The sequence below is a fragment of the Chinchilla lanigera genome, unplaced genomic scaffold, assembly GCF_000276665.1.
Source record: "Chinchilla lanigera isolate Chin_1 unplaced genomic scaffold, ChiLan1.0 scaffold00043, whole genome shotgun sequence".
NCBI lineage: Eukaryota > Metazoa > Chordata > Mammalia > Rodentia > Chinchillidae > Chinchilla > Chinchilla lanigera.
The window spans coordinates 12070392-12088274 of NW_004955444.1; the positions used below are offsets into that span (position 1 = coordinate 12070392).

Consider the following 17883-nt stretch of genomic DNA (forward strand, 5'->3'; position numbering starts at 1 on the left):
GCTTATGTTCCTTTGTTTGGAGATTGTAAGATTTTATTTCCCAACTTTATGGACTTTTTTTTTTTTTCCTGAGATAGGGCCTTGTGATGTAGTTCAGGCTGGCCTCCTAAACACTGGGATTATAGGTGTGCACTACCATGCCCAGCCTGCTTTGTAGACTTTAGAAACAAAGGTCTGAGTAATTTTGTTTTTCTTAAAAATGCTTTTAAAAGCTTTATAGACCTTTAAAAATTTTCACTGTCATCTCTGTAGTACACTAGTAAAAACATTTCTCAACTCGATGGCTATATGGAAACATAGCTGTTCTTCTTGATGACTTAATAAAAGCAGTAAATTTTTCCCCCGCTTTTTTTTGAGACAGGGTTTCGCCATGCAGTTCAGGCTGGCCTTGGACACACTATATATCCCAGACTGACCTCAAACTCATGACGATCCTCCTGCTGTAGCCTCCCAAGTGCTGGGATTACAGGCATGTACCACCATGCCCAGCTCAAGTAGCGAATATTCTTATCTCAGACATTGCAGAGTTATGTGGTTTTATTATTAGGATTTTCAGTGGTCAGAAAGTAACTTGTGGTTGTTTTATATTACTATTTATTAGGTATTAAGAGTTTTGTCTTACAATCTGTAATGAAGGTCTTACTGAACTTTTTTTTTCCACCACTGTTCTCAAAGTAAAAGATTTAACTATTTAAAGAAATTAGACTCAATTATGTCTAGAGAATAGGTATAAAGAAAAAAGAATAGTATAGTTTGTTGCAAGTAGAAAAATGATTAAAAGGATTTTAATTAGAAATAGAGTATGTGAATTATTGTAATTGCCAAAGCTTACAAAGAGAGATGAATTCTAGAGTCAGGGACGAACCTTGTGTTTTTTGTCTGCATCATTTGCTGCCACTTTATTAATCCCTTTTTTATTAATTTATAAAAGCTGCTCTTAAAATATGCCTAAGGTTATTATTGAATTCATGTTCGTACTTTCCTACTCAGGCCCTGGCAACATTATATAGTTTTCCCCCTTTTACTAAGAAAGCTCCCAGATGCTATGCCAAGAATGTCACTTTTTCCTTTCAGAACTTTCTCACATCTTGTATAGTCTACAAATTTTGAGAAATTCAGTGTAGCATTATAAAATTTAATTATCATTTGATATCCATGATGTATTTGAAATTTTTAATTCTTCTAGTTGGCTTGGACACCTTTTCTGGCCGCGTTTAGTGTGGGACTACAAGACTGTGATGATACTGAAGTAGCCTCTCTTTGCCTGGAAGGGATAAGATGTGCAATCAGAATTGCATGTATTTTCAGCATTCAGGTAATGAAGAATTTTACCTTTGTAAACCAGGCCGGAAAACATTTGTTACTTATGCCATTACCATAGTTCCATTTACAATGTTTTTTTATATCTTACTGCTTAAAAATGAATTTCAGACTTACGATAAAATTTAAATTAATCTGTTAAGTTTTTCAGACACTGTAATAGAATGGATAATTCTATACCAGTCTTTCTAAAATTTATATCTTTGGTTACAGTTTTTTCTCTATAGAACGTAGCTATATACAAAATTTCTTAAGATTTTCAGTGTCAGTGTAATGCGTACTTTATTAAACGTTTGTTCATACTTGTTGAATCATATTTTGCATATTTATTTTATAACTTAAACCTCTTATAAGAGAAACAGGTATCTAGTCTATACTTCTCATGAAAATAGTCCTTCTAGTACTAATTTATATGCTTTGAGGATAAATTTTAACTGGACTGTTCTGTTTTTAAAACCCATTTCCTATTTAATTATGAATGTTATCACTTAGTACATAACAAAATATACTCTATCGGAGAGAAAAAAGAGCAGTTTTATAAATCAGATTTTTGTTAGTCTGTCTAGTACTTGATAAGTGTTCAAAAAATGTTTCTTACAGTATGAATTTGTTAGCACTAAAATTTCAGTTTGAATTGCAATTTCCATTGCTTTAAGATTTTAGATATTTATGTTTTCTGCATAATCATTTAAAAGTGTATTTTTCAATATTGTATGTAATTGACATGTCAGTTAAAATTACTAAACAAGTTAACAGTTTGTCGGTATTTATAGCCATGTAAATAGATCTTTCTGTCTGTCTCTCTGTTTTTTATTTTTTGGTAGCTGGAAAGAGATGCATATGTCCAGGCACTAGCAAGATTTACCTTACTAACAGTGAGTTCTGGTATTACTGAAATGAAGCAAAAGAATATTGACACAATAAAAACACTTATCACAGTGGCTCATACAGATGGAAATTATTTAGGAAATTCATGGCATGAGGTATAAACATTTTATTTGCAATTTGGTTTATAAAATGCGCTAATGCTAAATATTCTATCACTGATACGTTTTAGTGGGGAAAATTAATTTAGAACATTTTAAATAAATACATTCAGCTTTTTTATAATATCTAACTGCATACAGTTACTCATTTTTGAGACTGTTAGAATATAAATATTTTTTTCCTTTTTGTAATTAAGATTCTAAAGTGCATCAGTCAGTTGGAGCTGGCACAACTTATAGGAACTGGAGTGAAACCTCGATACATTTCGGGAACAGTGAGAGGGAGAGAAGGATCTCTTACTGGGACAAAAGATCAGGCTCCTGATGAATTTGTGGGTCTGGGGCTAGGTGAGAATTTTTAAATTCTTTCTACAAAATACCAAAAGTTGTTATTAACCTCTTCATTATAAGTCACTTTATTGTACCAATGAACTGTAATTAGATTACATGCCCTTCATCCAACATTATGAAGAAAAACAAGATGAATAAGTAGAGAAGCGAGTCTTTTTTGCCTAGTCTGGCTCACAATATTAAATGACCCTTACTCTCAGTATCCTACTTGAGACTAGGAAAAGGTTGCAAATAAATTACTTGTCTTCAGATTAAGTAGGTAACTTAACTGTGTGAGGGCTTATGTAACATAATAGGTCTAGTTAGAGAAAGCTTTCACATTCACAATTTTTTAAAGATACTGCAGACATACCCAAACTCTTCTGTCAGTATGGAACCCATCCCTAAGGATCCCCTAGTGCTCGTATGGCCAGGAATTACCAGATTTAATTCAGTAGAAGAAAGGAAAATATTAGCAAAAGTAAATACAAAAAAGTTAAAGACTGAACATTCTCAGTCATTAATGGAAGTTGTTTTACCAAGGAATTAGACTTTGACCTTGAATATTGTATTTTCAGATTTGAGGTTATTTGTATTCTTTATATGTTAATTTTATCTTTCTCAGATTTGGCTTCCACTTTTGCAAACTAAAGGAGGTTTCTACTCATTGTTAAGATGAAATAAGAATATATATGAATGGACTTTAGCACAATGGCTGGTTTACTAGAAATTTTTACATATTCCGTCCATCCTCCCCACCTCCAACCAAAGGAAGCACATGCATGATTTAAAGAGAGCAGGAAGGAAAATACCTGAGATCCAAGAATATTTACCTGTTAAAGCCTTGGGTTATACAATTACAGATTTTTAAAAATCTTTTAGTGATTTCTGTTGTTGCTGGCAGTAAAACTTCTTAAGAAAACAAAGAATGCTGGGCTTGGTGGCGCACACCTATGATCCCAGGCTTAGTGAGGCTGAGAGAGAAGGATCACCGCAAGTTCAAGGCCAGTTTGGGCTACAGAATGAGACCTTATCTCAGAAAAAAAAAAAAAAAAAAAAAAAAAAAAATCCAGAAAGATTTCAGAAATGAAAAGGCATCTAGTCCATAGAGAAAGAAGTAAAAGACAGGACTATGTGATGACTTCAGGAGGCACTGAGGAAAATTAATACCTTGCTTGTCCAGCTGAAGCGTCTAGCAGTGCGGGCTTTCATCTCAGTGATTTCATAGCTTTTGGGTTAGCATGAGGTCTAGGAGATGGAGGTGCAGATGTGACACCTAGCTGATCCAGCAGATCTAGAACTGCCTGAGCAGCTGCATGGTGACTTAACATAATATGGAAGTTGAGCTTTAAATATTAGAAAAGAACTGTAATTACTTCATGAAGTAGCATAAGATGCAACAAAAACCATTTATAGTGAAGTGAAGTGAATGTTCCCTCATTATATCTGAAAATAGGATAGTGTTGGAAAATAGGGAGTGTTGGAAGGCCAAAATAACAATAGTTGTTAATTGCTGAATTTTGGCAAGTAAGACTACAGAATTAGGTTAAACTAAAAGAAAGGAAGGAAGGAAGGAAGGAAGGAAAGGAAGGAAAGGAAGGAAAAATATTTTGACCTTCTAAAAGTTTTAGTCAAACAAGAGAATATTTGCTGGTATACTTTAAATGAATTAAAAATAATTCGTTAATTGTGCTGTTGTGCTACTTGATTGTAGGAATATGAAGTGATCTTCTCCCTTCAAAAGGGGGTGGCAGGAGATTTACATTAAAACACATTTTAAACCTGGAAATATAAAACAGTTCAAGCTTCCAGACTACTCTGGAGACCAGGAACTTTGTCTTTTTTATTTATGCTTTCTCTTACGTTATACTTTCCTTTTCAATCTTCTCCATTCTCCATATTCATCAGACTCTGATTTTAAATCTATACCCTTGAGGGAACTAGTCTATTGACTTAGTTCCTGTTGGGCAGAGCCTACCCTTCAGGCTATCTTGTTGATGACCGTCCAGCCCATTTGGAAGATATCTGCTTAGCTTTCACCCTTGGTGCCCACCTACCCAGACAGCAGATAACTTGCTTGAGCAGGATGCTGTAGTCAGAATTTAAGCTGGAAGACAATGTGATATAGACAGTGGAGCCAGTTAAAGCTAGTATTCTCCTTCATTAACAACATCTGTGCACCAAATATTCTATGTAACCAGATTAACAGGATTGAGTATAATCATCCTGAAGTACCCATAAAGGATGGGTTCCAGGGCCACTGGGAATACCATTGTCCAAGGACTTCTAAATCCTTTGTGTAAAGTGGCATAGTATTTGCATATAACCTACACATACTCTCCTATAAACTTTAAATTATCTCTTAATAATACCTACTACAGTATAAATGCTCAGTAAATACAACACTCTGTTTAGAGAATGACAGGAAGAAAGTCTATTCATCTTCAGTTACAAGTGGAGTCTTCCCCCTCCTAAATATTTTTGATTGCAACTTTGTTGAATCCATGGATGCAGAACTCATAATGAGCAGCTGACTGTATATGTTTCTTCTGGGATAAAATTCTGGACTTTAATTATTTTTGGATGCATGAAAGTTTACTTATTAAGAATACACAGTATATAATTTTAAAATTTGAATTACAGATATTCCATTCTTCTAAGATACATTAATATTTGAAAATTCAATAGCTTAAATGTTTATTTAGAGAACACTCACAATACATATTTCATGTGGGTGAGAAGGCAACATTAACATACCTAAAATTTGTATGGAATGTTATGGAAATAATTCTGATTTGAGTGGTGCTTCATTCAGTAAAAAACTGGTTCAGAGAAAAATGGAGAGGAGTCCTTTATTGAGAACTCAAATTAGGTCTGATAGGTAAATTTTTAATAGTTAAGAAAGAGCATGATTGGAGATACATATTGCTTGAAATGTTGAAGACAAGTGCCTTCAGTGCTAGACTGAAGAGCTTATACTTTATCCCAATGAGCAAAATGAAGGTAATAATTTTGGCGAATTATCTGACATGAGAGTAAAGGAGAGATTGAAAAGGAGAATAAACAGCATCAGGGCAGCAAGCCAGGAAACTGTTTTAGTAGCCAAAACTGAGATGAGGGCCTGAACTGAGCAGGAGTAGAGTTGAATAGATGGTGTGCAAAACAGGTTCAATAAAGGGGGTACTGTTGTTTCACAATGTAACTTATGGAGCAAGTTGAAAGAAACATAAGTGATCTTTTAAACAAAAGAAAATTAGATCATACAGGTAGAGTTGCCAGCAAGCATTTGTAATTAGGGAATTAAAGATTAAATGACAGGGAAATTCTAATTATACGGAGTTAGAATCATCCACAGATGGTATCATGGAAACTAGGGTGAGTTGATTAAACACTGATTTTGTTATCTAAATTTATAGTACCCCTAATTAGTGTGCTCTTTGCAAGCAGTTTGTACCCTATAACCATGTCTTGCATACTACTTAGTATTGCTCAATAACTACATTTGTCTTTGATGAACAATGCTATAAAAGAATTGTTCATTCAAAGTCTTATGCCAGGTATAGTGGTCCATGCCTGTAATTCCAGCACTTGGGTGGCTGAGGCAGGAGGATTGCCTCAAGTTCAAGGCCAGCCTGAGCTACATTGTGAGACTCTGTCTCCAAAAAAAAAAAAGAGAACAAAAAACGTGTTTTAAAACTAAGTGTATTGTTCCACCGAATTTTCTTTTTTAATTGAAATGATTCTCTTATGTGTGGTAGTTGGAGGAAATGTGGACTGGAAGCAGATTGCAAGTATTCAAGAATCCATTGGAGAAACCAGTTCTCAAAGTGTTGTTGTTGCTGTAGATAGGTAAGGTATTCATTTTGTTTCCTTTTCAGATGACTATTCCAATTGTGTAGCGTTAACTATATATTGACTGTGAGTAAAAAGAAAAAATATATCCTCAAAATAATTTTCTATTCCAATTGTGTAGCATTTATATTCTCAAAATAATTTTCTATCCCCGTTGTGTAGCATTGACTATATATTGACTATGAGTAAAAAGAAAAAAAATATATTTTCAAAATAATTTTCCTAAATATAAGACTGTATTATGTTATACTGTGACTTAGATGAGTATCTATAATTTTGATATTTTGTTCATAGTATATTGGCAGGAAGTAAAATTTAAGTTATAATAGTAAGGAACATTAGAGAAATGATACCTTCAAAAAAACACAACAGGTTACAAAATCAACACACAAAAATGAGTAGTATTCCTGTATACCAATAATGAACGCACCAAGAAAGAAATTAAGACAACAGTACCATTTACAATCTTGGGTTTCAAGTTACATTACAGAGGTACAGTGATTAAAACACTGTGGTGCTGGCACAAATCAGATACATGGCTCAAACAACCCCAGGCACATTCAGCCATCTAACCTTTGACAAATGGGTCAAAAATATATTTTGCTGAAAAGGTAACATCTTTAACAAATGGTGCTGGGAAAATTGGCTATACACATGCAGAAGAGCAAACCTAGACCTGTGTCTCTCAGCATGTACTAAACTGAAAAGTAGTTCAAAGATCTACATATTAAAAGAGAAACAATCTACTGGAGGATAGAATAGGTACAACTCCTGCACAAAGGTGTAGCCAAAGACTTTCTGAATGGAACCCCAATTGCACAAGAAATAAGTCAACGAATGAAATCATATGAACTTGAAAAGCTTCTGCACAGCAAAGGAAACAACTAACAGAATGAAAAAACAACCTACAGTATGGGAAAAAATTTTGCCAGCTATTCCACAGAGGACTGAAACCTAGAATATATGAAGAATGAAAAAACTAGACCCTCCCAAAATAAAAGACCCAATCAAAAATTGGACAGTTGAAATGAATAGACACTTCTCAAAAAGAAAGGCAATTTAAAAAATACTGAGATTCCATCTTACTCCAGAAAGAATGTCTGTCAAAACCAAGTAATAATAAATGCCAACAAGGGTGCAGGGTAAAAGAAACGCTTCTTCATTCTTAGTGGGAATGGAAACTGGTACAATCACTATGGAAATCAGTGTGGAGAGTCCTCAAAACACTAAAAATAGAAATTCTACTGGACTATTCCCCTTCTAGATTTCTTCCTGCAAGAATTAAAGACATCTTATTAGCAGGGATACATGCATACTCATAGTTTAAAACAGTACAATTTATACAATTTATAATAGCTAAATCTTGTAAGTGGCCTGTATGTCCATCAATAGATGAATGGGTAAAGAAAATGTGGTTTTTATACACAATGGAGCACTAAATTTTAGTCATTTTTAAGAAAATGGATGCGCTTGAGATCCTAATGCTAAATAAGTCAGAAACACACACTTAAATGTCACATGGTTTCTCTTTTATGAGAAACCCACAATATAAAGAGTGAAATAAAAGATAGAAAATAGGAAATAAGGAAGATATTTTGTATATGAGAAGGGGGCTAAGAGATGAAGGGAGGGATAAGGGTGGGAAAAGGAAAGTAAAAGCAATTAAGATGTGTCATGTACATGTACCAGTTCCTCAAGAGGAAGGTAATCATGTACTGCACACATGTAGTAATTAAAATTAAAAGACAAAAATAAGTGCTTGTCATAGTGGCTCACACCTATAATTCCAGCACTCAGGACACAAGCAGGAGGATCAGCACAAGTTTGAGACCAGCCTGGGCTACATAGTGAGATCAAGGCCAGCCTCAACTACATAATGAGAACCTGCCTCAAAAACAACGAAATAAAACAAAGACACACACACACAGATACTTTATTTCCTTTATAAAAAACTTACCCTCCTTATTATGTATTTGAAAATACACTGGAATTTATCTTTTTGTATACACGGTGCATAGCCTGTATTATGGATAAAATGAATGATATTTGCTAGAGAATCTTGTTACAAGCTCTTTTGGGAAGAACTTTAGAATTTACGTATTGTATACATTACCAAGAATTCTCCATTGCAACTTGTCTTCTAAAGGAAAACATTGTGTAGAATATTTCAGATTTTTAAATGCCCAGCAAATAAATCCGTATCTTCTAGCATTCCTTTAAGATTACCTTTTCCTGGATAAATGGCCCCCAGGTTGAAACAGCATTTTACAACACTGACATTCAATTTTTTTCTTAAGCCCTTGGTAGGGGAAAGTTGCCTGGAGACTCATGCGGATTTATCATTTTGCTTCAGGCAAAGCTTTTTACTCTACACACAGACAGCACTAGAGTATTCAGTAGCTACTGACCCTTAGAGTACTTCTAGAACTTTTTCCTTGAAGGGAATTCTTAACATTCAGTTGTTGTTTTTCTTGTAAAGGTTGAACTGAACCTTTCAGTAGTGTCCAGGTGTGGTGGTACACACCTGTAATCCCAGCAGTCTGGAGGCTGAAGCAGGAAGATTGCCTCAAATTCAAAGCGAGCCTTGGGTATGTAGTTCAGTTCAAGGCCAGTGTGAACTACATAGAGAGACCCTGTCAGAAACAAAGAAATACCAAAATATCTTTCAGTAGTTTCATGAGAAAAGTAATACTGGTGTTCTCAATTTATAAATGAGGAACCTGGACAGAAATGATGTAAATAAATTGCTTGTTTCCATAACCAGGCTGGTCTTATCTTGATTATTTTGAAAAGTGTTGCTTTTGTAGCGAGTTTTAGAGGGTGGAGCTGGCCTGTTTTCTGTCTCAAGCAGCTGTGTCGCTGAATGTGTACTCTTAACTTCTGTGCCTTCTGCCAGTGTGTACAACTCCAGGAATTAGTGACCCTTCTGCGATGAGGCAAACTTTACTCCAAATGATTTCCTTGCCTTCCAGAAAAGCAACTTTACTGTAACTGTGAGAATCTACTTAGGCAAGAGTCAACATTTATCTTCTTTTTCCACAGCATACTTTATGTGACCACACCCAGTTCTAATTTTTCCTGCTGTCCACTGTTATAAGGGGACATATCACCCACTTGAACAAATTACCTGTCTCTCTGTTTCAATAATTTTTGCTATTTTAGAGAATATTTAGCACAAATTTTGTTAGTACTTTGTCATCCAAGCTTGTCATCACAAGATACTTCCATAAATATAAATCCAATGTCCAATTTTAAGCAAAACCTGAATACTTAAGTTTTAGCTTATAGTGAAAGCCTTAAAAGTTACATCTTTGATTTATTGTAAGATTATATTGTTTTTCTGTTGTATGTTTCACTTTTTCATTAAGTTTCTGATTTTCCTTCTGGATTCTAAATTTATTTATATGTGTTGTATGCCAACTCTGGTCCATGAGCTTAATTCAGTGAGATAACACTGATCGTCAGTGCAGTAGCAAGAATATTGTCTGGCATCATTCCAAGTAGTTCTGTCTTTGTCCAGCAAATAGTCATTCTTCTATCCTTAGGTCTATTGTTCTAAGTATTGTAATCTGTTATTACAAACTTAGAAACTAAATGAGAGAAATTAAAATAATTATTCTGTGTTAATTTATTGCTTGTTTCTTAATGGACAAAAAGAAAATGGGATTCTGTTGAAGTCTTTAGGATGACAAAAATTTCAAATTATTTCTACTTTTGTAGTAGGAAACTTACATCATCAGAATTTAGGAGAGCATTAAAATACATTAATCTGGTAGTACCTGGTCCTCCAGCACTGTAAAGGTCAAAGTCTCTAAGCATTGTTAAACTGGACCTATTTTATAAATGTTGCTAAACTAGAGGCTAGAATTTGTCCAGAAATGCTTTACTTCTAAAAGCTAAAGAAGTCCCTTAGCATTACAGTTTTTGTTTCTATTATTGTTTTTTAAACATAGCAGATGAAGCTTATACAAGCCCATCTTACACTTTGGGACACTCTGTCACCTAGCAGAAAATATGTACAGTTCATCCTAATTGGGTTTGTTTATAAAAATCTTTCAGTTAAGCATAAGAACTAAATGTTACCTCTGATAAGATTTCATAGCTATAGTAATTCAAGTCATTTGGGTTAGTTTAAAAGTCTATTTTAAAAAAAAAATTTTACCGGGCTGGGGATGTAGCTCAGCAGCCTAAGTGCCTGCCTGGCAAGTGTGAGGTCATGAGTTTGATTCCCAGTACCAAAAAAAATTTTTTTTAAATGAAACTAAATTTTTAAAAATTTGCCATCATTTCTTTTGCATTGGTATTACGATGTGGATGAAGCAGTAATTTTACCAATTTTTTCCCCTCTTTATGCTAGACTTCTCATGCTTTTGTTCTTTACTTTTCACACAGGAAATGTAGAATCCATTTAATACACTGAGTTTGTGATACCTAATTTCTTTCCCCTGCCGTAGTGTATTAAGGCTTAATTCTACATGCCTCCACAAACTTCTGTGCTTTTCCTCATGGCTTATCTTTGGTGGTGCCTTGGTAGAAATGGAGTGACCTCTCAGAGGCTGCCATAGTAAGGAGGAATTTGAATTCCCTTACTCAGGATATATACTCCCTACCTTCCACCGCACCTCCAGTCTAGAAACTTTCTGACTGCTGCTGGTGGTAGTTCTTGGTCTTTCTTGCCGTCATTCTCCACCATTTCATGACCTTCGGAATTTGTTGCTTCCTTTTGCTGTGGTTGTATCTCTCTCTGCTTCTGTTCTTTACCCCTATACACTTTGCTGTTTGCTTTTTTCTCAATTAAAAATGGATCTTGTCTTTTGTGCCTTTTCTTGTTCTTTCTCCTGTACTTTTAATGTTACCTCTGCCTGTGATATGGTTTGTTTGTAGCCTTTACTTTCCATGAGAATACCTCTAGTTTGAGAGCAGTTGATCACACTTGCATAGTTTAGGTTATAGTTTTCATTTATGTTCATGTGAGAGCTTTGTATATTTTAAATTTCTGAGTCCAGTCTGCCACTGGGTTAAATAGGACCATACTCTTGATTTTCTTACTAGGTAGTGTTTTCTGCAGATTTTTGAATTACTGCTTCATTCTGCAACAAGAACAGTACTGAAAACCTTAAGAGTCTTTAGCAGGAAGCTCAGGTTTTGATTTCCTTGTCTTATTTATTGTCAGAACACATAGAAGACATACAAGAGTGCTGAGGTTAAAAAATATAAAAGAATATTCACATTGTAGCAGTAGGGGAAACCTGGGAATATAGATACACTCATTCTTTGTACATGTACATATTTGCAGTACCTAGTGTTGACATTCCGTGTAGAGTTGGTACATGTACAGAATGTATCTTGATTCCTTTTTCACCCCCTCTCCCACCTCTCCTTCCTCTCCCATCTCTTGATCCCTTTCCTTTTTGAGAAACATCTGTCACTCTACTTCCTGTCTGTCTTTTATTTTGTTCTCTAGGGTATATTTACAATGTTTAGTATATGTTTTGTTCAGGTAAGTATGAAATAATGTAAAAGTGGTTGAGAGGGTAGAAGACTGTGAAGTTAGACTGCCCTTGTTTGAATCATGGGTCCGGCACTTGCTAGTTATATGACTTTGAAGAAGTTATTAAATATCATTGTGTCTCAGTTTCTGCTTTTGTAAAACCAGGGTTATAATAAGTATATACTTCCCAAGAGAGTTTTGATTATTAAATAGTGGACATATATAAAGCACCAGAGTAGTACCCACCTTGTAATCGATAGCTATTACTATTATTACTATTTTTAAGTTTACCATTTGACCTAGTCCTGCTTTAAGGTTTCCCTTTTATCATGCATATCTTTTCTGTACATTTTAAATTGAAGAAGGTTTAGTCACATCAAACCCTTGCTTACAACCGGGCATGGGGGCCCACGCCTGTAATCCTAGCACTTGGGAGGAGTTGAGGCAGGAGGATTGCTGGGAGTTCAAGGGCAGCCTGGGCTACATAGAGAGTTCAAGACCAGCCTGAATGATATAGCAAGAGTCTGTCTCAAAAAAATAAGAAGAAGAAGAAGAAAGAAAGTGTGTATGCTGAAATTTTTTATGAAATGGAAGTAGATAAAGTTCCACAAAGAAAGCTGAGCAAAAGTGGGTAGTAGAGCTTAACTTTAAACATTTGAATATCCTAAAGAAAGTAGTTTAGCCACTTGGGTACCTTGAGACCCTTTGCAAGTTTATATCACATCACTTTAATTGTAAATTTTGTAATGAAATGTGCATTACTTCTAAAATACTTTTTTAAAACTTGCTTAATGTTAGTATTGGGAAAATTTGAACAACATGATAGTATACCAATTCATTGGCTTTGTAAATTACTGTTTCCCTTTTTCTAGAATGTTGTAAGGGCTGACAGTTGTACATCTACTGATGAAATGCTAGCAGTGCACACGTTTACTCTGGTAACATTGAGTGCAGAGCAACACATTTGGGTATTGGAGGGGAGGCCAGGGATACAGCTCAGTGGCACAAGTCCCTGCCTGGCAAGAACAAGGTCCTGAGTTTGATTCCTGGTACCCACACCAAAATTACTAATGGATATAGGAGGGATAGGCCTTCAGACTACAGTACTGTTATTAAACTATATGATGAAAGTCACCCATTTGACTGATTTCTGGGGGGTTGCTTAAAACATAAAAATGGTCATACCTCAGGCCACTTTGTTGTGAATTAACAAACAGAAATGAGACTTTAAAAATTTTCAAAACATATTTTATTTTCCCCAGAATATTTACAGGATCTACAAGGCTAGATGGAAATGCTATTGGTAAGTGTGTATATTTATTCTGTTTACACACTAGCCTTTTGACTAAAAAACTTTAAAGTTGAAAAACTGTAAATGTATTTATATTGTAGTGGATTTTGTCCGTTGGCTCTGTGCTGTTTCTATGGATGAATTGCTTTCCACTACACATCCAAGGATGTTTAGTCTGCAAAAGATAGTGGAAATCTCATACTACAACATGGGAAGAATAAGATTGCAGTGGTCTCGGATTTGGGAAGTTATTGGAGATCATTTTAATAAGGTATTTGAATAAATATATTCATTCACTTTTTTTTGTATTTAAAATTTCCTTATTTAATTAAAGCACTTTTCGTCTCAAACAGTTGTGTTCTTTTTCATAATTTAGACACCCTTAAAGTTCTGTTCTTAAAAAAGATTGCTCAAGGTTTTAAGAATTTAAAGTATTTCTTTGTTCAGAAATATTTTTAGCCTATCTAGTACCTTCAAGAAGAATCTTACAATTTTCCCATCTGTGCTACTATTTTATATTTTTTTCTAAGACAAAAATAAAGAATTGTACATTTCCATCCACTGACAGTAGTATCTCATTTCGTTGCCATTACAGGTTGGCTGTAATCCTAATGAAGATGTAGCTATTTTTGCAGTAGACTCCTTGAGGCAGTTGTCAATGAAGTTTTTAGAAAAAGGGGAGCTTGCAAATTTCAGATTCCAGAAGGATTTCTTAAGACCTTTTGAACATATAATGAAACGGAACAGGTATTATGTTTGTTCAATGGCTTAATATCAGTAAAACTTTATTATTTTCCATGGCAGAGGAAAAAACAGAAGGGGAGGAAAACCTGAAGAATTTTATCTGAATGCCTATCCAAGCAATTATATTAATATTTTAGGTCTCCAACAATTCGAGATATGGTTGTACGGTGTATAGCACAGATGGTTAATTCTCAAGCTGCTAACATTCGGTCTGGATGGAAGAACATTTTCTCTGTATTTCATCTAGCAGCATCTGATCAAGATGAAAGCATTGTGGAACTTGCATTTCAAACAACAGGGCACATTGTCAGTGAGTAGTCTTTTTAACTGCATTCAAATGAAAATCCAGAAGCTCAGTGTATTCAGACGATGATTCAAGTACAGTAAGATTATGGGTCTATTTTGGGCTTAAGTTTACTAAATTTTGCCTACAGATTCACAATGGCAAATGGTATTATTACTATAGATGATATTTATTGAGGGTTTATTATATGGCATGCACAGTAAGCATTTTTTACATTTTTTTTTCTAGTTTTGCAATTTTTTATTATTCCTCCCTTTAAAAAAATAGATTAGGAAACTCTGACCCAGAGAGGTTAAGTAATTTCCCTCATGTCATAGAATTACCAAGTGGCGATACTTAAAGTCAGGGAGTCTTAAGGCAAAGCTTTATTATTTTTTAATCACTATATTGTACAGCATTCTTTGATTTTAAAGGTGTCTGAAGTACTAAGGATATAAGTTAATCCTGCATAATAGTTGGTAATGGTGACCAGCCTCAGCATCAGGAATCATGACGTTATGGTGGCTGTCATTTCTTGTTACTTGAGTTATTATTTTAAGGATTTTATTTACAGTAGTTATATAGTGTTTACAATTGTCTTATGCATATTATTATCTCTGTTTTATGGATTAAGAAACACAGAGAGGATAAGTAATTTTATTTGTGGACTAAAAGTTGATTCCATAGTACTGTGTACCTGTTACTTTCAAGTATTGCTAGATAAACAAAATGTTCATGCATCACTTGCCTCGCTGAAGATAAGCAAGTGACGGATAGAAATAGAGTTGAACACCCTATTTGTTGGACATCACAGACCTTACTAACCTGCAAGGAATGTGTATTATATCTAGAGGCTGACATATTTTGGGTACAATTAAGAATAATGAAAATTTATAGTTACAGTGATGTATTTTTCTCTGTTTTAGCCCTTGTATTTGAAAAACACTTTCCAGCGACCATTGATTCTTTCCAGGATGCAGTGAAGTGTTTGTCTGAATTTGCGTGCAATGCAGCTTTTCCTGACACAAGTATGGAAGCAATTCGACTTATTCGCCATTGTGCAAAATATGTGTCTGATAGACCTCAGGTATAGCGTCATTTAGTAAACAAAATTTTGCTGAGCATTTTTTCTAGTCTGAAATCTAAATTTGTTTGGAATTGAGGGCATTTATTTTCAATGAAACTAGAAATACTCTGGACTCGATTCTGAATTATGATTAGTGATTATAAGTAACCATTATTAAAAATATCAGCTATTTTTCTGAGTGTTTTATATATATTCACTTGTTCAATCTTTATAACAATGTAATGGGACAGGTTGTCTTCTACTACTACACAAATAAGCAAACTGAGGCACAGAGAAGCTTTAAAATGTGTCTTTAGTTGCAGGGCTGGAGAAGAGAGCCAGGATTCAAACCCTAGAATTTCTTCTGTCATTCCCTATACTGCTGTTCATTTGCCTGTGCTCTGCAGCACTAAAGTAAGCTGAGTATAGATGAATGTAGAACACTGTGTATCTTAGTACATTGAAATGGAAGTCAGTAGCAACATTCATTTCTCAGTAAATAAGTTTTTAAGTGCACATGCTTGGTAGTTTTAAATAAAAACCATTTAAGTATGGTCAGTAAAATAAAAGGTTGACCTGACAATCTGGTTGCTGATTTTAACTTGCATATCTGAATTTTTCCTTGTAAGTATTATAAGGAAAAGTGATGCATCATAGATTTGGTAATAAGATTTTACTGCGTACTAACACAGACTTATGGGATACCTAGAACTTTTCCATACATCAACTCACTGGGCCACCTTCCCAGTGTGAATAATGTGTGTGTGTGCTATCATAATTACTTCAATGATAAGGGAACCTGAATTTAATGGTTAATAATGCAGAAAACTGGTGACAGTTGAAGGTAAAGCCAGTTTTTGGATTTTATTTCAGTGCTCTTCATAGACACTTATAATCTTCATCTTTGTATAAATTATTATTTTAATTAAATTGCTCACTTTTGATTGATAAAGCATTTAAACTTTTTTTCTTGAGAAATAATGGACTGAATATAGTTGTGTTGTTTTCCTTTAATTATCCTACCTTTCTTCTTGAAGGCTTTCAAGGAATACACAAGTGATGATATGAATGTGGCACCTGAAGACAGGGTGTGGGTGAGAGGCTGGTTCCCAATTCTCTTTGAGTTATCCTGTATCATCAATAGATGCAAATTAGATGTAAGAACCAGGTAACAATCAATATTTGAAATTCAAGTTTTAAAGGATGTATTTTGACTTTAACAGAAGTTCATGGTAAAATACCATAAAACATGTACTTCATCGAATATGGTAATCACTAGGCAGATTGCAAAGTATATTAATATTTTAAAATATTAAAAGTAAAATATGTAACTTTCCATGAAACTTGATTGTTTACCCTTAATTTTAGTTTTAACTTAATACTTTGAACACTGTGTATCTTAGTACATTGAAATGGAAGTCAGTAGCAACATTCATTTCTCAGTAAATAAGTTTTTAAGTGCACATGCTTGGTAGTTTTAAATAAAAACCATTTAAGTATGGTCAGTAACATTTGAGTAACAACAATCTGTTCAAAAAGTTTTCAAAAATGTATTCCCAACCGTGTTTGGTGGTGCAGTCTTATAACCACAGCACACTGGGAAACAGACAGGAAGATCTCAAATTAAAGTCCAACCTAGGCAGCTCAGCAACTTAGTAAGGCCCGGCCTCCAAAAAGAAAAATTACAAAGGACTGGAGGTGGAATGAAGACACGGGGTTCCATGCCCAGTGCTGCTCCCTCCCAAGGAAAAACACTATTCCCAGCAAGAGAACTGTACGAATATGAATAGTTTGTAAGGGTACTGTTACATGTATTACATAATTGGACAAGTGCTTAGTATATTCTGTGTCACATAAGTATAGTTTTTCTCATCCTCTACTTTTTTATTCCCATATGACATAGCCAGCTTGAGTGTCCTAATATATATCAACAAATATTGGAGCCCATCATGAGTTTGATTTTGTATTATACAATCCCCTTTCATTTATTATTTAAATGTGTAGCTTTATCAAAATGTTTTAATTATAAGGGTAGCACACAATTGTACCAAGACAGTGATAAGAGATGTAATGACAGTCTACTTTCTTGCCCTTGTGTCAAAACTATAGGATTAAATTTGAGTTACACGTAAGAATTTTTTCTGTGGCACTAGTATTTGTTGTAAAAGAATTTGTTGTAAAAGAATTTCTTGTGAAATGCCTGAATTTTCTAAAATAAGGCTCAGACTTTAAGGATTTGTCATGAAACTCAGTAATCACAAGAACATTCTAAAGCATTTTATTTTGTATTTAGGCATAACAGATTATTTAGCAGTAGACCTGGTAGGAATTTGTTAAAGTTCAAGATAGCCCTGATTAAAATATTCAACCACCTCATTGCAGCCACTAATGTTATGATTAAGAAGTCATGTGAACTCAGTACTCATTCCTTAACTTCATTTATTTGTGGAAACCTCTTTGATGGGAGACCTGTTTACTTCTTTAGCCTATCCTTGCCTGGGACCATGATTTTTTGCTTCT

The 17883-nt window shown here is 34.4% G+C and overlaps 1 protein-coding gene across 1 annotated transcript in view; it reads left to right on the forward strand.

Annotated features, from left to right (window-relative positions):
* The window catches only part of Arfgef1 (ADP-ribosylation factor guanine nucleotide-exchange factor 1 (brefeldin A-inhibited)), a gene marked incomplete at its 5' end in the record, with an annotated part of 123578 nt that overhangs the window by 83797 nt on the left and 21898 nt on the right, over positions 1-17883 (forward strand). The window contains 10 exon segments of the mRNA XM_005392122.2: positions 1187-1315; positions 2145-2303; positions 2504-2654; positions 6395-6485; positions 13242-13282; positions 13372-13541; positions 13866-14017; positions 14152-14324; positions 15224-15384; positions 16401-16531. Coding sequence (XP_005392179.1) covers positions 1187-1315; positions 2145-2303; positions 2504-2654; positions 6395-6485; positions 13242-13282; positions 13372-13541; positions 13866-14017; positions 14152-14324; positions 15224-15384; positions 16401-16531 — 1358 coding nt within the window.